Source organism: Trachypithecus francoisi, unplaced genomic scaffold (assembly GCF_009764315.1).
Source record: "Trachypithecus francoisi isolate TF-2019V2 unplaced genomic scaffold, Tfra_2.0 Lachesis_group9, whole genome shotgun sequence".
NCBI lineage: Eukaryota > Metazoa > Chordata > Mammalia > Primates > Cercopithecidae > Trachypithecus > Trachypithecus francoisi.
Window position 1 is genome coordinate 52520899 of NW_022681474.1, and position 20027 is coordinate 52540925.

General features: G+C 53.5%; 1 protein-coding gene and 1 long non-coding RNA gene across 2 annotated transcripts; one reads left to right on the forward strand and one right to left on the reverse strand.

Moving 5' to 3' along the window:
- Window positions 1-1849: 1849 nt before the first annotated feature.
- LOC117082412 (annexin A8) lies at window positions 1850-18585 on the reverse strand. The gene is made up of 12 exons (XM_033209099.1): window positions 18269-18585; window positions 13617-13707; window positions 12413-12507; window positions 11002-11115; window positions 10152-10242; window positions 9414-9493; window positions 8868-8927; window positions 8226-8319; window positions 7889-7984; window positions 5976-6034; window positions 5115-5237; window positions 1850-2764 (listed from the first exon to the last, which is right to left on the reverse strand). The coding sequence occupies exons 1-12, from the start codon at window positions 18287-18289 to the stop codon at window positions 2705-2707; spliced, it is 984 nt and encodes a 327-aa protein (XP_033064990.1). The 5' UTR covers window positions 18290-18585; the 3' UTR covers window positions 1850-2704.
- On the forward strand, window positions 3382-5108 carry LOC117082419. The gene is made up of 3 exons (XR_004436604.1): window positions 3382-3444; window positions 3535-3585; window positions 4248-5108. It is a non-coding gene; the product is annotated as an uncharacterized LOC117082419 (long non-coding RNA).
- Window positions 18586-20027: the final 1442 nt, after the last annotated feature.

Below are 20027 nucleotides of genomic sequence, written 5' to 3' on the forward strand. Positions count from 1 at the left end.
GCAGACAACAGCCATTCAGGTGAGTGGGTTGTGCCGCAGCAGTTGTTAAATATTCTGAGCACCACTTGTGGTGGATTTAAAAACAGTCCCAGATTCATTGAAACTCTTCTCATTGACAGATGGGGTCTGTGTCCCCTTTCCTTGAAGCCGGGGTGGCTTGTGATGTCTTCAGCTGACAGGGCACCGGGGAAGTGATGCCATGTGACTCCTGACACTAACTCACAGAAGGCAATGTGGTGTCCTCCTTGTCCACTGGGAGACCGTGGAGCCCCACCCCTTGCTACCCTGAGGCCGCCATGCTGGAGAAGCTACGTGTAGGAGCTCAGGGGACAGTCCCAGTTGAGCGTGGCCTTTCAGCCATCTCACCAGGGGCCCAACATGTGAGTGAAGAGGCATCCAGATGATTGCAACCCTCTGCCTTAGAGTCACCCCAAACTTCAGGTCTTCCCAACTGAGACTGAGTCCCCTTACTTGTTGGGGCAGAGACAAGCACCTTGCTGTGCCCACCAGAATTCCTGACCCACAGAGTCTGTGAACATTATACATGAGGATTTTACACCACTGGCTCTGGGGTGGTGTGAAAGGTGGCAGTTGTAACTGGGAGGCCACCCTGTATAGAAAGGTGAGGAAACAGGCTGAGAGAGTAAGTGACTCAGTCACTGATAAAGTTTGGATATGCCCTCCAAATGTCATGTTGAAATGTGATCCCCAATGTTGGAGGTGGGGCCTGGTGGGAGGAGGTCAGGGGGCGGATCCCTCATGGCCTGGTGCTGTCCTCACCGTCTTGAGCTCTGACAGGATCTGGTTGTTTAAAAGTGTGTGGCACCTCCCCCCACCTCTCTTGCTCCCACTCTCACTGCATGATGTTGGCTCACCCTTCACCTTCCGTCATGACTGTAAGGTCCCTTCAGAGGCCTCCTCAGAAGCTGAGCAGATGCTGGCACCATGCTTCCTATAGAGCCTGTAGGACTGTGAGTCAGTAAATTACCCAGACTCAGGTATTGCTTTATGGCAACACAAGAATAGCCTAACACAGTCAAAGTCATGGAGCTGGCACAGGGCAGAGCCAGAATCTGCCTCCCATCCAAGTGAATTCAAAGCCCACGCTGTTCCCATCTCCCTGATCAGGGAGGTTCCCGGGCACACGATTACCCCTCAGGGCCACTTGAGGGGAAGTTCAGAAGCTGGAGCATGCTCAGGGGTGATGGCCCCAAACCAGGCTCCAGGAGGGACCACTGAAGGGATTGGGGACACCGGGCTTTGACAGAAGTAATCGCAGAATTTGTGGGGCTTCTTCAGATATCCAAAATGTTGTTACTGGGAATGAATAAGTGTTGTGGCCCCAGATGGCAGAGGTGTGGGCTTGATGCGGCTGATTTTAGTTCAGGTGAAGCAAGAACTTTGCCGGTCAATCCACTGGAAAAAGACTGGGCTGTCAAAGGATGCAGTGAGTCCCCATCTTTGGAGGCAGCCAAGTGCACCCGGAGTACTTAACTGCACCCTGAGTACCCCCAGTATACCCTGAGTACCCAAGTGTACCCCAAGCACACCAAGGACCACCCCCGGGTGGATGCCAAGGGGATAGTCAGGCTGCAGGTTGGAACAGGACCAGCTGACTTTAAATCCCTCTCTAACCCTGAGATACAAAGATGTAGCCTACACATCAAGAGGTGAATAGAATCTACCCTCATTTGCAAGGGTTGTCCCCAGGGCAGCGGTGGGTGCAGCCCATCCAGTGTTCCCACTGGGGGATGCCCACTGGGTGCTCAGGCTTTGTGGCTCCCCAAAGCTCTGTTTCTGACAGATTAAATTGGTCCTACTCTGGTGCCTGCTAAACATCCAAAGACACTTTGAGTTGAATACAAATCTTTATTATTTTGAAAACCACAGCAAAGGCACTTCAGAATCTCCGGGTACCCGGTCTCAGTTGCTGTTCGGTGGGGACAAGAGTGGTGCTGAGGGCATGGTCACGCCCTTCTGTGCTGCATGCAGAGGAGTGCGAGGCCAGGGCACTGACCTGGTCAGCCACCAGGGGAGCCCACACCGCTTACTTAGAACACAGTGTCCTTAGGTATTTGTAGTTTGTTTTGTTATTAAGGTGGTAAGAGAATTTTTCATCCATTTAGAGCCTAACATTTTTAGATGAATGTTAATGGCTTCTTGGTTAGGATGGATACGTGTTCGTTTCTCAGCTGCTGAAGGATGTGTGTTCTAAAACAAAAGGGCTCCCAGCCAGCTCTCCGGCTGCCTGATAGAGAAGCGTATCAGTAAGACACTTGTTAAAAACCCATATTCCCTGGCCCCTCTTGTGGAGACCCTGTCTCAGTAGATGGGAATGGGGCCGAGGTCTGTATAACCTGTGCCCAGGAGACTCTGTGACCAGCTTGGGAAGCTCCTGCAGGGAGGAAGGAATGACCCACAAGCCCCCAGGCCCTTCATGCCGAGGCATCTGTCTGGCTGGAGAAACGCTAAGGTTGGCGTTGTGCTCACACTAGGAAATGACCTGGAGGAAGTTGGGAAGAGGAGCCCAGGCCGGTTCTACCCTCTGGGTCAGAAACCCAGCTGGAAAGCACTGGAAATAGGGAAATAGAAGACTAAAAGGCTGGGACTCCCCCTCCCCCACACCCAACCTGCGTCCATGGCTGAGGTTGAGTGAGGAGGCCTGGAGACTCTGGCTTCATGGCCTTTGCTCTTGTTCTGTGCCTCAGGGGTCGCTGCCCACCAGGCTCAGCAGGGCGTTCTTGTAGTCACCACTGGTGTCTTCCTGTGGGCAGGAGATGCATGAGCATGAGAAGGGGCTTGTTTGTGGCTGGCTTGGCAATGGCGGTGTGTTGTTATGACTAATAGCTGTGCCCCTGGCCTGCACCTGGCCCTGCCCTCCAGGGTTCCTAGCCGCAGGGGTTGTGCCATCACCCCTCTTTCCTTGTTTTTAATTTCATGCCATTCCTTTGCATGTCCTTTTGATTCTCTTAGCAATTACATGCAGGAGTGATGTGGAAAATGAATCAGAGACAGTTCAACTTCTAAACAAGGAAGATGTCAGCTGTCCTAGGGTTCTTCTATTCGGGAGCCAGGGGTGCCCAGCCATTCATTTACACAACACGATGCATCATTATTCAACACCTGCTGTGGCAGCTTGGGAACCAAGGCTGAGAGTGAGGCACCAGCACACACCTGGGGGCAGGGCCGGGGGTGGAAGGAGCCTGGACCATCGCGCCCTGATAGTGTGGCTGAGGCACGCCCCTTCACCTCTGTGGGACTCATCTGTGAAATGAGATTGATGCTGCACTGCAGTGCATCCTGCTGAGACGTGGTGAGGGCAGAGCAGGAGAAAGGCAAGCTGGTCTACCCTGCAGCTGACTCACATCGGGTCCACAGTGTTTGTCTCCTGATGAGACTGACCTTGTGGTCTGATGGCTGAGGAGCCCTGTTTCTTAGATACTGGTAGGTCCTGATGGGACTGGCTAGTCCAGGGTCTGCACACAGAGCTGGGAAATGGGCCAGGTCAGATCATCCAGATTCTTCTTCATGCAGTTGAGGACAATGGGGCCAAGAGAGGGGAGTGGATTCATCCACAGCAGCATGGTGAGTAAGGGGTAGGCTGGGGCTAGACTTTCCACACTCTGAAGCAGTTTAGGTCTCATGGTTATTGTCTGTTTTCACCGCTTAGTAAAATTTGCCTGTTTTGAATCTGAAATCTTGTCACAGGTTTCAAACTACAATTAATTTTTTTTTAAACTTTTTTCTTTCTAGACACAGTCTCACTCTGTCACCCAGGCTGGAGTGCAATGATGCAGTTCTAGCTCACTGCAGCCTTGAACTCCTGGGCTCAAGCGATCCTCCCGCCTTGGCCTACCAAAGCACTGGGATTACAGGTGTGGGCCACCGCGCCTGGTGATTTTTATTATTTTGAAGACAATTTTTGTAATAGTTGTTAGAAAGAGAAGCATTAATTTTGTTTACTTTTTCAAATACATGAGTGATACTTGGAGTGTTTATATGTTTGCCTCTTAATTTCGATGCAAGAGTTTTTAACTCATATTAGTATTGAAAACCATTTTTGCTTTAATGACATCTGTGGTCTACACTAAAAAGAAAATGTTTTGTCAAGGTATTTGTGATTCTAACTCAATTTTCTTAAGTTACAACATTAGATAAAATGTGAAGAGGGTGGCTTTATCTATCTCTAGAAATCTCTCTGATGCCATAAGTTACCATGTGTGGTTAAAAGGGTTAATGACAATCAGCTCAGACCGTCTGCAGGTGACAGCAGCAGTCCAGGCTGGTGTGGACCTTGCCCTCCTGTCTCCCAACAAGATTGGCTGGGGAGCCTAAAGTGAAACCAAGAATAATTCCAACCGTCCCTTCCCCCTGCCCACCTGCTGCCCCATCTTGAAAGATCTGGAAACATAAATGTCTTTTCCATCTATTGCCAGCTATGTGTTTCTTGAAAAGTGCACTTGACAACGACATTTGCGGAAGAGCTAGAGACTTGACTTAGTAGCCAAAGACGACTTGGGGATATATTTGTCCTAATGTGACTTCTGCTAATGAAATCATCAAGACCTCAATTTGCAGACACCCCCAGATGAGCTGTTTCTCCTGATTATCACAGTGTGATAATCACTCTGTGTTTTGAAGGCTCCAGAACTCTTGCTAATTGGAATCTGGTTAGACAGATCAATTAGACAGTCTATTGACGCTCATCTGACTTAGAAGTTGGCTGCCAGGACTACTTAAATCTGGATTTGAGCAGTGGGCCCGATTCCTACCGGACTAGTGCATCTCATTGACTATTCAGAGGTGGCTTCTTCTGCAAGGATTTGGTGTCTTTTCCAAGGAGCAACCATAACTCAAATGTGAAACCAACTTTCTGAGTGGGACACAAGGGAGCCTCTGTGCCCTGGTCTCTGCATCCCCCCTCTGCCCCCAAATCCCCTTGGGATCCAGCCACACTGACCTCTGCTATTCCCTGCACACACCACATGGTCAGGAATACAAGCTCATGGTGCCCACTGGGAAGGGAGGGGCTCATGTGGCGTTGGCCACAGCCTCCAGGTCTCCCCGAATGTCTAGGTTTCAGGCTGGCCTCAACATTGGGAATGGCTGCTTACCATGATCATGCTGCTGAGGGTCTTGCCGTACATCTTCTTGAAGTGACACTTGATAAGATTTAAGTCAATCTCGCTCCTTGAAACGATGTTTCTTATCAGGGTCCCATCGCGCGTCCCTGCTCCCTGGGCAAGACAGCAGCCATCAAAATCCTGCCTCACCTTTCCTGTCCATCTCTGAGTGATGGATGGATCTGTGTGGTCGGGTTCTGGGGCTTTTAGAGGGAGGGAAGGAGCCTGTGCTTCAGTCAAGGAAGCATTAGGAGGGATGCTTTGGTGGCTTAGGGTGTCCACTCCCTCAATCCCTTCTCACCCACTGCCCGGAACTCTTCCTTTATGATGCCAAGTGCTCCAAACTGCATTATGTTTGGTTTACCATATCATATTCTAGACATGAAATACTCACTGCTCCAGGAACAAGACTTCCTACTAGAGCAACAGCAGCAGTCAGCTCAGCCAGGAATTTCACAGGCAGGGCCTTCCTGCTCACCTTCATCCCTGACCAGTCTCATGTCAGCTAGGGCCACATGGCCAAGGGAATCACATGCCCTCTCTCATTTCCTGGGCAGAAGTGGCCAGAGGGCTTGGGTTTCGGGTGTGGAACTAACTTCAGGGGATATCAGCAACCATCAATCAGAGAAAACAGGCATTAGTTTTAGTTTCAGGGAATTATTCACCTCTGGAGAGGCAGCGTCCCTTTCCCAGACTCAGTTTCACCTCTGAGAACTAAAACCTTTCTGATCCACAACAGGTTGGGGTAAGAGAACTCCCCAGTGTGGAGGATGGTGGTGGCTTTGAGCTCCTTGACTTTGCACTTGGTGCTATGTAGGGTGACTGTCAGGAAGCAGAAGACAGGACAATTACCTTCATGGCATAGTAGAGTCTCTCTGCAAAGTAGCTGTGGAGGTTTCGGGTGCATTTCACTGGCAAACAAGAAAGCTATGTTAATGTCTGGAGCTGGTAGGTGGCACTGCCTACAACTTTATGTCTTCCCTTGGGTCTTAAGAGTCAGTGTTGTGCAAGGCTGGGCATATTTCTTTGTGCCCTGCCTTTCCCAAAGTGAGAGGCTTTGTGTCAGGTGGTGTGGGACAGGGAAGGAAGCCTGGGGCACTGGGCACAGCTCCAAAGGCCCAAGCAGGCAGGCAAAGGGTAAGATGTGAAATGCACCGGACTGTGGGGCTCATCTGAAGACACTAGCTCAAGCCCATCCGAGGGCAGCTCAGACTCAGGACAGGCCCTGGGCTCTCAACTGAAAATCCAGTCACTCAGCTCCACAGAGGCACTGTGGTATGGTGGCTGCTGGCCTCAGAGTGCCCTCTCTCTGTCACTTATCAGCAGGAACGCTGCATTTTGAATTCCCATGTGACAAGTGGAGTTTGGCCCCAGAGGACTAAGGCACCTGGGGGCGTCTGGTCCAGAGAGTGGGCCCATGCTTGCTCCCATGGGTGCTGCTCAGAGACTTGGCATCTGAGTGGGGAAGGTTGGCGTTTTCACCCAGGGCTGTAGAAGGAGCGTGGGCTTTGAGTGAGGTAGGCGTGTATTCACTTCCTGTCTTGATGGTGCAGTATGGTTTCATGACTTGACCTCCCTGACTCATCTGGGAAGTGAGACTGATGCAAGGCTTCAAGGGTAAGTAAATAGGAAGGCCCAGCATGACAGGGCACTGCATGGCTTCACTGTTCCCTGCTAGCAGACTTCATTCATGGCGGGTTCAGGCCAGATCCAGGGGTGGACTTTGGAAGCTCAGATTGGAGCAGGGGTGTGATTAGATGTCCTGACATAGACGGGATTGTGTCACAGCATCCAAGGCCAGCTGGGGTGTCTCAGATGGCCCTGTCCACCCAGAGAGGCAAGGACACAGCAGGGAGCCTGCTGGCTGCTGGCCTCTGCACGGAGGCAGCCTGGTGTGGAGCTGAGACCTGCAGACCAGGAGTCCGAACCTGGGCTCTGTGTGTAAGTGAGAGAAGAGACGTCCCTCTGTCCTGGGCCTCAGCTGTCTACTCTGCAGGGACTCTTCCCATTGTGATCTCAGCCCTGGACCCCATGAGAGCTCTGGAGTGGGTCCTCCTGAGTAGCCTGACTTCCTGCTGTGGGGAAGATCCCCAGTGTTTCTCAGCACCAGACCATCCGTCACTCAGTTTGGACTCAAGCCACACATCACTGTTTCTTCAACTGGCAATGAAGGCAGGGGCCAGGCCCCCGGCTCATGTCCAGAAAGGTGACTTTGTGCTGGCCAGGGCTTCATAACCAGAGCCAGAGCGCTCCCTGCATGGCTGCCATGAGTACACAAAGGGTTGGGGCTGGCATAATCACTGGCATATGTATTCGTGTGTGCACACACACACACTGTCTCTCTCACACACACTCACATCACACTGTCTCACACACATCCCACCCACACACACCCTCAGGCACACTCTCATGCAAACACGTTCTCACGCACACACACTCTCATGCACACACACTCTCATGCACACTCATGCACACACACACGCAGACACACTCTCATGCACACACACCCTCATGCACATACACCCACACAGCACTGGGCACCACGTGGGCATCACAGAGATCAATCCTTGGCAGCACACACTGGGACTCTAGAGGTGGAGCAGTCCCTGGGTGAAGGGGACAGGCAGAGTGTGCATTGAGGGGACATCCCGTGAAGGTGACATGGATTATTTCTCTTGCGGTCACATCTCTAGGCCCTTTGTTCTTTTGGTGCTGCCCCACGGTGAGCCCTGTGGCCTGAAAAATGTGCATGTCTGAGCTCTTACCCACAGTGAGCATGGCCTCTTCCAGCGAGCCGTGGGTCTCACTCTTGATGCTGTCCTCAATGCTCTTGTTGGCAATTTTCTCATACTCTTCAAACACTGTGGAGAGGGCTCTGCTCAGGGGATGGTCAGACCTCCTTGTGATGCCCCTCAGTGTCTCGGATCAGAGACTGCACATCAGTGTGCTGCCCTGACCTCCCACTTGGTGGCCAGGGAAAGAGTCCTGGCCTCCGTGGCTCTCTCCCTAACTCTAGACTTGGCAAGGCAGAAGCATGAGGGAGAGACTCATGACCAGGATACGCCCTGTGACCCTGGCCCCAGCCCCCTCCCTCCCTGGTACCTCTCAGCAGGTGAGTGGCACTGCGCGTGCACAGGATGGTGATGAATTTCATCTCATCAGTCCCACGGATCTTCTCGCCTGCCGCATACAGATCCTAGCATTGGAACACCCACAATAAGCTGGTGAGGGAGACCAGGGAGGTGAGGGACTGAGCCCCAGAGTCCCAGAGCTTTGCAGCCATGGCTGGGCCCTGTCCACTCTACCAGGCCAGCATGCTTCTCTGCTTGGTCATCTCTGACAGGGAGCTCCCCTTTCTCTAGCAGCTCTGGCTTAGAATCTTTTCTCCATCCTGGGCTACAATCTGCTCTAGGAACTGCCCAGTTCCCAGGCTTCCCTCTGCCAGCAGGCAGACCTACAAAACTTGGACACATTGTGTCCAGCCCTGGGGCTCAGCATCCCCAGGTTCATGGGCTGTTGCTGCTAGGACAGAGCTTTAGTGCTCCCCCACCCCCAAGTCACGCTCCTTCCTCCCGAGTCTCCCAACACCCTCACTCTCCTCCCCAGACACCAGAGGGCAAAGGCCTATAGGGAGCTGAGCTGGGTGGGTCCCAGCTTAGTGTCAGAGAAAGCCCCCACAGGCAGAGGAGCTGGAGTTCAGATGGCAGGGGGTGGGGCCACATGGCCAGCTGGGCGCAGCCTCACCTGTGCATCTTGGAGGGCCAGTCCCGGGTCCACAAAGCTGCTCACATCATCCCTGCTGCCCTAGGAACAGAGGAGGTGGATCTGTAAGGCAGGCCAGCTGACGAGAGCATTAAGGGCAGAGGTGGGATCCTAGGCTTGGAGGGTAGGCATGGCTCTGCTGCTTTTTGGCTGTGGAAACTTCAGCAAGCCAGTTATTCTCTTCAGCCCTCGGTTTCCTCATTTGTACAATGGGGGTGGTAAGGACTGTCTCAAGGCTTGGGGGATTCAGTGAGCTAAGGTAAGCAAAGTGCCTGGCATGAGGCCTGCACGAAGGCCCTGCTCTCCTCGGCCTACCAGGACGCTCTCACATGGCTGAGTAAGGACAGGTGTGGGGGCTCTGCAGTCAGGACCCTCTAACCATGCTGAGACACATCCAATGAGCCCTGGCTGCTGGGCTATCCCATGCCCCTGCCTTGATTCTTGTGGCTCTATTCAAGGGCTACTCCCTGGAGTGGAGCTCTTGGGACCCCCAAACCACGGCATTCCCAAGAGCCTAGGCTGTGATACCTGCAGGAGGCACACCAGGATCCTCTCCAGGTAGCCACTTGTGTCTGCTTGGATGTCCTCCTCCAGGCTGGACCCATAGTCTGCAGGGAAACAGGACAATGAGGCACAAGCAGAGGTCCACAGCCTACCCAGGGCCTGACTTCTTCCTTCCAGCCCTGTTCCCCATACTTCTCCTGATTAAAGCCTTCTAGGAATGAAAGTCCTTGGCACAGGCCATGGATGCAATGCTTGGATGTCCACGTGGCTGCCACCTGGGTGGTGGTTCACCACTAGAAGCAACATGCATACACAACCAAGCGCAAAGCACAAGATGGACCAGATCAGAGAGCCAGGCCAGGGGCTGCCAACCAAGCTCCATTTCATCTCAAGGCTTGGCAAAGCCAAAGCCTCCAGCAAAACTCCCCACTGGCTACACAATGTGGAGGACTGACTGGCCTGTGCTAGCCTGGGGTCCACACCCCCCACTAACACAGTCCTCAGGGCAGAGATTTTAGTTGGTCATGTGCCTCTCTCCCCTGTAAGAGGGGCTGATGAGCTTACAGATCAAGTCTAAGTCGTGTTCAATGTCACCATCAGGCACAGATCTTGGCACACGGTTGGTGCTCAGCACCTGTGGGTAAAAAAGTCCCCAAAGGGTCCTTTCTAGTGTGGTCCAGGTTACTTCTTGATCCTTGTTCCCCGCCAGGCTGCCAAAGCTTGTGGCCACTCCTGAGCCCCTCCATCTGTGCCACCCCTTACCTTCTTCATACGCCTTCAATATCTCCTGCAGCTGGTTCTTGGTCCGAGAGGCCAGGATCTCAATGATGACACCCTCCTTGGTTCCTAAGCCCTGTGGACAGAAACCTCTGCCTGCTGGAGTGCTCTACCATGACCTTCTGCTCTGTCCACACCTTCTTTTCTCAAGATGCCTAAGCCTCAGGGAGGACCTCACTGCCCTGTCCCACTTGGAGTGGGAGGATGTGATGAGAAAATCACATGCTTGTCTTCAGTGATGGACATGGAGGGCAAGTGGTGTGATGGGGAAGCCCTGTCTCAGCTCTCCCTCCTTAGGTGGGTGGTGTCAGACAGGCAGCTCCATGTCCCGCAGCCTAAGCATCCCGATCCATAAACAGGAATAAGCCTCCCCTGCCCCAAAGGTAGATTAGGGGACACGGGTGTAAAATGCCTGGCAGTGCCCACGCAGCAGTGTCTTTTAAAGCAAAATGACTATAGTTACTGGGTCCCCATCCCTATTAATCTGCAAAAGCAAAGAGTAGTGAGAGGTAAAGGGAAACCCAGGGGGCTATGCCTGGGACTGTAGAGGCAGGTTTCCAATACCACTGTACACCTGAACTTGTGAGGTTCTGAGAAGTACCGATTTTGGCTTCATCATGGCCACTCAACATGTCAGTCAGGAACCAGTGACTCTAGGTGTTGGGTGCAGTCTGAGCAGCTGACTGCCTGCTCACTGGGCCCAGCTGTGGTCCATGTGGCCATTCCAAGCAGTGGCTCAAGGGGAGCTCTGGGCTGCCAGTGCCTGGTCCCCGTATTGCCCCTACCCAGTCATGTGAGCACCCCTGCCACTTCCCTGCCCTGTTAGCCTGGTTACCTTAATGGCATCATGCAGCTCCTTGGCTTCGTATCTGTATGGCAGGTACATAAGGGCCACAATGAGCCTCTCGAACTTGCCACTCAGCTCCGACTTCAAGGTCTCAGTGAGGTCCTAAGGCAGGAACAGGGAAAGGTGATATTTGTCGTAAGCCAGGCCCACCTGAATGCAGGCAGCGGCGTGGTGGCTGGGCCCAGGGGCTTGGGCTGGATTCCGCGTGGGCCCTGCCATGTGCTGGCTGGGTTTCTTGGGCCAGCTCCTTAGCTTCTCTGAGCATCAGTATCTTTACCAGTTACATGGAGATAAACATGCTCCTGCTTCATCCCATTGCTTTGGGTATTGATAGAGAGATGTGTGTGACTCAACTCAGCATTCAGTGCAGTGCTGGGCACATCATAAGCTCTCAGTAAAATGAAATTGGCATTGCTAATTGGACTGCAAGCTCTGAGTGTGGCATTGCCATAAAATACGTGTGCCTCCTTTGAAGGGCACATGTTGCTACAAGGAGCCACCAGGCTACATCAGCTGATCTGCAGAGCAGCAGAGAGATCAACGGCTTTGTCAGACCTGGATTTTAATCCCCCACCTTGTTGATTACAGGCTCTGGGACCTTGGGCAACTTACAACCTCTCTGAGCACCAGTTTCTCCAAATATTTGAATGCAAAGAATAATGTATAGCTGTGAGGACTAAGAGAAGGAAACTGTAAAAATGTGCACTGGGTTCTCCAAGAGAATATCTGAGCTGATCTTCCCTTGTTAAACCTCCAAACTAATGATTTGAGTCACTAGAGGCTTCAGGCAACCATGGCTATGCACATATTTAATCCTGTGTTTACTGTGTACCCCCAAATGTCAGGCTTTGCCCTAGGGGTGGAGGGCAGGTGGGAGGAGAAACAAAGGGTCTGGCATACTTGTTCCAGGCTCTTAGAATTCCCAGGTGGCAGAAGGGACGAGGTGTGGGTACAAGCAGCTCGACTGAGGAAAATGTGCCCACACCCCAGAACAGAGCGAAGCCAGGCCTGCATGCCCGGGGCATGGGAAAGAGAAGGTGGTCTGGGCTCAGGGGGCAGGGCAAGATAGCCTGGGGGCAGGGAGAGAGACCTCCAGTGGGGCCTGTGGGGTGCATGAGAAGGAATGCTGTGAGAGAGGAGGCAGGAAAGGAAGCAGGGAAGGCCAGCCCCTGGCCCGGGCACTGACACCTAAAAGTAGGTCTGCCAGATGAAACACAGGGTGGCCAGTTACATGTGAATTTCGATAAAGAACAATTGTTTTCGTGCACACAGGTTCCATGTGCCCATGCTGCCAGTGGGCTGGCTCTAGGGGAAAGTCGTCCAGAATGGAGCTGCCTCCCAGGCTATACCCCCAACCCCAAGGCTCACCTATCCCCACCCCCACCAGCCTTCCCCTTGCCTTGCCAAACTGAGCCTTGAAGGACTTGGCGATCTGCTGCCGCTGTGCGTTGCTTCTCTTGGTGAGCACATCGATGATAGCCTGCTCGTTGGTCCCTGCAGGGATACAGCGTGAGTGACCCTCTACCCCAGGGTGACCCACTGGTGAGGGTGGAGGAGGGGAAGGTGAAGGCAGCTGCTTGGTGGCTGAGCAGCTGGGAGCCGACACCTGGATAGTTCCAAAACCCCGGACCATTTCCCACCCCACACCCCCACAATGCTGGGGTGTGCCCAGGGCCAGCCTCACAAGATGGAATCTGAGGTCTGGGTGGCTCTGGACATCAGCCCGGGCCTTTGGAGCTTGGCCGAGTGAGATCTCCGGCTCCGCCCTCCTTTGTGTTGGTCACAGTAGGGGAAGGTCAAGACTAAGAGTCCAACCCCTGGATCTGAGGCCTGGCCCAGCAACTGCGTGGCATTGGGCAGCCAGCCTCATTTCCCTGGGCCTCCGTTTTCTCATTTGGGAAGTGGAGATAACTTTCTGCTTCACAGAAAGCAGAGGGCATGGGAATGTTTTCTGGGCTTGTCAGGAGCGGCAGTTCTCGTTGATGCCCCTGATCCTCAGGCAGAGCCGGCTAAGGGGTCAGTCCCAGCTGGGGTGAGGTCGGGGTGCATGCTCTGCTCTCAGGTCAGAAGGGCTTTCTGGGCAAGCTGTTTAAATCTGGCCTCAGGTCAGCCCTTGCCCACTCGTGGTAGTGCTGAGGGCGGCACTGGGCAAGTGCTGGAGATGGGAAGGGAGCCGGCTCCGTGGCCATCGACATGCGGCAAGGGGGCCTTCAGTCAGCCCCACAAACTCCCCACACCTCTGTTCCTGGCGTTGTACAGCACCATCCCCTTCATACTTCACGTGACACACGAGGCCAAGAATTATTGGGGCCACTTTACAAGTGAGAAAGCTGAGACTGATGGGAAGTCACTCACAGGGACACATAGCTGACCTCCCCACCCCTATTACCCAGGGAAGAGCAGCACCCTCCTGTCCAGTCTTGCAGGGTGGGTGCTGACCTCACTGCAGAAACAGAAGGCTATGTGACTCTCTGGGTAGTGGAGTCAGTCTCAGAGTATCACGGGACACCCCAGCTCCCCAGATGTCCCCTGGCACCTGCTTGCCAGGGCTGTGAGCAGAGAGGTCTTGAGCAGAGATGGCAAGGCTGCCAACAACTACTCACCGATCCCCTTCATGGCTTTGTAGAGGGTCTCTGCATCAGGGTCTGGGTTGAAGTGGGAGCTGCTCTTCACTGTGACACCCTCCTGTTCAATCTGCAAGAGAACCAGGCCTGCTCAAAGCAGGCAGGGACAGGGAGGGCAGAGCAGGCTCCCAGCCCATCTTGTATCCTGCCCTGACAGGGTAAGCCCCTCCCCTGTGCACGGAGATCTGCTCAGCCCTTGCAGGCCAGTACTCAGTCCTTCAGCCCCTTGGCCAATAGGGTGGAGTAGCCAGAGCCAGAGTTTGTGGGGAGAAGCCACGAAACCTTTCCTGTCCCTACCTGTGCCATCTGAGGGCAGATAGCAGCCCCAGTCACACCTAGCTCCTTCCAGCATCACCCACCAGCAGCAGGAAGGGACAAACTCACCCAAAGTTAGGGGAGAAAGAACACTTAAGCAAAGGCTTCCTGGAGCTGCATGCGCTGCCTTCAGAGCGTGCAGATGAGGCTGGAAGGCTGGGCATAGTTCTGCCTTTCTGAGGAATGGTTTGAGCTCAGTCTGCCCTCTTCCTGGGGAGTTAGGACTTACAGGAACTTAGAGGGCGGGGGCTCAGCTGAGCATCCTGATAGTTTAGGGTGTTTGCAAGTCCACAGGCCCATGGGGCTCAGAGCGTCAGGTTTAGAAAAACCCGCAGGATGCTCTGCAGATTGTGAAATAAACCAGATAACCAGGTGCCTGAGCCCTTGACTTCCAAGCCTCCAGTTCAGGGCTTGCCTGGGGGCTCTTTAAACTGCAGAATTTCTCAGATGATTAAGACAGATGACTCCTCATAAGCATGTTTCGGGTGGAGGAATGGTAGAGAGTGGAGGGATATTGGAGATAGGTATTGAATTAGAGGGAGACTCAGAGATACTCCAGGATGAAAAAGAGTTTAGTCCCATCCAGTCTTGTCTTCCATTCACCTGTTCACTTATTCCTTCCATCACCTCCATCATTTGCCCTTCTACTTTCCCACCTACCCACTTATCCATTTGACTACCACATCCATCCATCCATCCATCCATCCATCCATCCATCCAGGACCTGGGCTAGATTCTGAAAATACAGAGATTCCCATGGATGGTATATCTGTAAGTATCTTTCCTTTGAGTAAGAGGTAAGGCATCTTTCTGAACCCTTTGCTTTAATTTCAAATGTCTGGTGACAGATCTTCCTGAGTCATTTCTTAGCACCATGTTGCACAGCAGAAATTTTTAGAAATAATTCCTATGGAAATTCCATCCAGAGACAGCCAATGTGGTCCCAGATATTGCTCATCAGTGTACACACACACGATATCCCTTGCTTGTAGAGTAACGCTCTGCTATTACTCCTTTTAGCACTTTAAGCCCCTTGTGTGTGCCAGACCTGGGCCAGGTGTTTTAGATGCAATGCTTATGTCACAGCTTCCTCAACAGTTGTGCTAGGTAAGTACTGATCCCTCACTTTACAGAAAGGGAGCTGGACTCCCTTACACAGACAGTAAGCAGTGCTGCTGGGACTCCCCAGCCTGACTCAGAAGCTGAGTTCTATCTACCTCCCCTGCCCTACTGATGACTCAACCTTTCCCAGGCAATGAATGTTCCTGGAATGTTCCACTGAAGGAAGCTTCACCCACAGGAATGCAGGTCGTCTGGGAAGGTGCGGGGCATCTCAGCTCTCAGTGCCTGCCGGCTTCCCTCTGTCCCGGCTCTCTCGGGTGCTGTGGTGCACCAGCTAGTGGCCAGGTTGTGTGACTGCATCCCTCAGGAGCATGTAGTCCAGCAGGGGTGCGGTAGGGCTCAGGTGAAGCATTTGTAAGCAGCTCCCAGGCTGGTTCTTATTTTGCTGCATTAAGAAGCCTCTGTCTCACTTCCCACTCTAAGGTTTTAGAGAATAAGTGTTCTAGGAATTGGAGCCCTGGCTATCAGTGTGGAGTCCTGGAGCTCCAGAACCCCTGCTGAGAAGGAAGGGCCAGCCTCAGGCTCCTGCAGGGTCTTGCCCAGGGCCGTGCTAGTACAGACAGGCATATTTGCATTGAAAAGGTGACTCAGACCAGACTGTGACTACATCTATTAATATAACTTGTTCTGTGACAGGCACGGGGGAGCTGCCACACCTTGGCCTTCCCCTGCTATGTGGCTGCCCAGAGGCCTGGGAGATGGGTTTGTCTCTATGAGACACAGAGGAAAAGACAACACCAAAAAGAGAGGTGCAAAGGGGTTCTGCCTGCAAACAGAGTCTCTCCAGTGGTTCCCTCATCCCCTCCCATCCTGTTCCTGGTCCAGCTTTGTGCCCAGAGGACACTGGGTCCTCGCTGGAAGCTCAGCTCTTGCAGGTGCAGGTGGGGTCTACCTGTGAACTTGCTGCCCCGAGCCAGCTGTCGCATAGGACATGGACGGCCAGGGTACAGTTCTGGCCCTGGAGTCAGGCTGTTCAGATTCTCACCCAGACTCTGACACTTACTAGTGAGTTCGGGCACCTGCCTAGCCTACTTGTGCCTCAGTTTCCTCATCTGTGGATAAGGATACTGGTATCTACTTCATAGACTTCTTTTTTTTTTAATTTTTTTTTTGTTTTTTTGAGACGGAGTCTCGCTCTGTCGCCCGGGCTGGAGTGCAGTGGCCGGATCTCAGCTCACTGCAAGCTCCGCCTCCCGGGTTCACGCCATTCTCCTGCCTCAGCCTCCCGAGCAGCTGGGACTACAGGCGCCCGCCACCTCGCCCGGCTAGCTTTTTGTATTTTTTAGTAGAGACGGGGTTTCACCATATTAGCCAGGATGGTCTCAATCTCCTGACCTCGTGATCCGCCCGTCTCGGCCTCCCAAAGTGCTGGGATTACAGGCTTGAGCCACCGCGCCCGGCCTTAAATTTTTTTGAGTCGGAGTTTCGCTCTTGTTGCCCAGGCTGGAGTGCAATGGTGCTATCTCGGCTCACCGCAACCTCCGCCTCCCAGGTTCAAGCGATTCTCCTGCCTCAGCCTCCCTAGTAACTGGGATTACAGGCATGTGCCCACCACACCTGGCTAATTTTGTATTTTTAGTAGAGAAGAGTTTCTCTATATTGGTCAGGCTGGGCTCGAACTCCCGACCTCAGGTGATCCGCCCGCCCCGGCCTTCCAAAGTGCTGGGATTACAGGCATAAGCCACCATGCCCGGCCTTCATAGACTTCTTGTGAGGTTCAAGGGAGATACTGAATGTGAGGTGCTTAGAGGAGGGCCCGGCACACAGTAGGGACTCAGTGAGTGCCACAGTGATCCTGTCAATTTGTCAGGTCCCTACATGGAGTGTCCTGCTGCACTGGGTGCAAGGCCCAGTGTCAGACCACCTTGGCCAGCAAGTGACTTTGGAAACCACCCAGCACTGGGATCTCCCTGCCATGTCCACCTCCTCAAAGGCAGGTTCCCAGCAGCCTGGTTGAAGCTGGAGGCTGCCATGGCCCCTTGTCCTGGAAGATGGCTGCTTCCCTGGGGGCCAGGGGAGCTGCCCCACCTCACCCTGGCTTCCTGTGTGTCCCACCTGTCCAGAACCTAGCATGTCTGGCCCTGAGGACCCTTGCCTGGGTTATGATATCTACGATCCAGAGATTCCCTGAAGCTGGACAAGCCTGGTTCCCACAAAAGCTCACAGAGAGCCTGGGGCTGGGCAGAGAGACCCAAGTGCTCTCTGACTGGAGCCTGCTGGCCATTGGACCCTAGCAAGTCACTCAGTGTCTCTGAGCTTCCATTTCCTCATCTGCAAAACAGAAAGTGCAGCCCTGACATGCCTGGGAGGAAAGGAAAAGGGCGTGCAGAGCCGGCAGCCAGGAGATGTCACCTCTGTCCCCTCCTGGATATTCAACTCCTTAGCACAGCGATGGCCTCAGGCTCAAGCATAGATGGAAAGCTCCTGAGAACCCATCAGTTCTGCTGGGGATGGGCTGCCCTGAGCGCCGGGTTCCTCAGGGCTCTAGTAGGCCAGGTCTTCCTGCTTCCCCTCTTCCCTCTCCAGTCTTGACAAATGAACATGATTGATCTCGGAGGTGAAGGCACTGATGGGTCCCCAACAGCATATTCAGGTTACTCAAAGCCCTTCAATGCCTTCCCACTGCTCTTAAGGTAAAGTCTGAACTCCTCAGCCTGCCAGGCAAGGCCTTTCAGGACCTGATCCTGCCTTCTTCCCCAGGTCCATCTCCTCCGGAACCAGGTCCCTCGAGCTGTGCTGAGCAGCTTCCCTCAAAGCCAAGCTCCCCGCCCTCTGACCCTCTGACACAGTTCCCTCTGCCGGGAGCAGTATGCCTGATTCTCCCCAGATGCACACGTGTGTGCACCCCATACACATTTACACACAAGGCTCAACCATGACACACCCTCCTTTGAGTGGTCTCACCCCTTCAAGGGTCTCCCCCGCACTCCTCTCAAACCTCAGCTTCCTCCTTGCATTTCTAGATTTCTTCATTGGCCTGTCTTCCGGCTCAGGTCCCATCCCTGCCATGGGCACTCTAGGCCTGGGACTATTTCATCTCGGCCCCTCCCCACCCTCCATGCTTGGCCCAGGAGGCAGCCAAATGTAGAATGAGCCACTTCCAGCCAAGGGCGACTTTACATTTCTCAGGCCTCCCTGGTGACCAGCACCCAACACCATGCAGGAGCCCAACTCTCTTGCCAGCTCCCACTTACCCAGGCTTTCCACCAGGCCATCTTGTTCACCTCGGGGGCACCTTTCCCAGGGAGATGAAGAGACACAGGTCGGCCTCCACACGTCTGGCTCCTGCAGCAGAGGAATGAGCAGGCTGCTGCCTTGGGTGTGGGGGTGCAAGCCCACCCTGGGCCGCACCCAGTGCCACACCTGCCTGCCGCCCCCTCGCCCCCGGGCTCTGCCTGGCTTTGGGCGTCTGTCTTCTGTGGCTCCCAGGCCCCACCCAGACACTGTCCAGGCCTGCTCTCGGGAATTATGCAACTCACTGTCAGATAATTGGGCTGTGGTTGTTATGCATACTGGAAATTCTTAGCTCCAGCCTGCAAAATCTCCACTCAGTAAACACAGCTCCATGTTGATCAGGCTGGTCTCACACTCCCGACCTCAGGTGATCTGCCCACCTCGGCCTACCAAAGTGCTGGGATTACAGGAGTGAGCCACCGCACCCAGCCCATTTTCATCATTCCTAACAGCTATGGAGCATTCCATTTAATCAACTGTATATGCAATATTTTATTTTTCCCGGGGGCAAGGGGCTCATATTCACCACAGTTGGGAGGCCAGTTGGTGAGAAGGTGGCAGGCGGCACAGCCACCTTATACAGCATGCCATACTGGTCCACTGTCAGACAGGTGATGGCCTCAGCTCCACCACCCCCCCGGCTGACTCCGGCTCCTGCCTGGCTCTGCCTGGCAACCACAACCCCTCGGGAGCATTCAGAGGCATCACTGGAGGGTGTGTTGGTTAGTGGAGCAGCTGGTAGTTCTCTGCATATCCTCGCTGCTCACGGGGAGGTCTCGTTTCTTTGGTAGAAGCCATTCCTGACTCCTCTCATGAACAGGTTTCATATTGCTTTGTGGTGTTCCTGGAGCCTGGAAGAAGTCAGCTTGCTCCCTGGGGTATCAGGAGGGGCTTCTCTGTAGCTTCTCTGTACCCCTCTCTGCTTCTGGCTGGGGCGCCCACATCTGAGCTTCCAGTGGTGCTTCTGAGCAGCTGTAGTAAGTGTCCTCCCATCCTCCCGGCTGTCAGGCCTCTGAGCCCAAGCCAAGCCATATCATCCCCTGTGACTTGCACAGATATGCCCAGATGGCCTGAAGTAACTGAAGAATCACAAAAAAGTGAAAAGGCCCTGCCCTGCCTTAACTGATGACATTCCACCACAAAAGAAGTGAAAATGGCCGGTCCTTGCCTTAAGCGATGACATTATCTTGTGAAATTCCTTTTCCTGGCTCATCCTGGCTCAAAAAACTCCCCTACTGAGCACCTTGTAACCCCCACTCCTGCGTGCCAGAGAACAACCCCCCTTTGACTGTAATTTTCCTTTACGTACCTAAATCCTCAGCCCACCTGTACCCAGGTGATTAAAAAGCTTTATTGCTCACACAAAGCCTGTTTGGTGGTCTCTTCACACAGACGCGCATGACACTGGCTGGCTGGGAAGCCAGCCTATTTCACAGCACTTCCCAGGATCCATCCGCTTGTCCTGGAGCCCTGGCAACGAAGGCTGCCGCCATCCCCCGCCCCGGAGCCACCCCACACCCCTGTATATGCAATATTTGTTTTCCAGTCCCTTTTGGTGTCCATCTAGGTACAGGTCTCACTTTTCGAGCTAAAGTATTTAGAATACACTGGAAGTAACAGATGTCACCTCCATATTGCACGCCAAACCTAATAAGCAGAGCAAAACTTTTCATCCAAGTGATTTGGTTAGCATTTTAGGATGTTTCTAATCTCTCAGTA

Bases quoted from the DNA above. Each gene is read 5' to 3' on its own strand.
- LOC117082412 (XM_033209099.1), bottom strand. From the start codon at position 18,289: ATGGCCTGGTGGAAAGCCTGG. The intron at 8,928-9,413 runs GTATCACAGCCT...CTCTGTTCCTAG, and splicing joins TCCTGGTGTGCCTCCTGCAG to GGCAGCAGGGATGATGTGAG. The intron at 2,765-5,114 runs GTAAGCAGCCAT...TCCTGCCCACAG, and splicing joins CCCTCAGCAGCATGATCATG to GAAGACACCAGTGGTGACTA.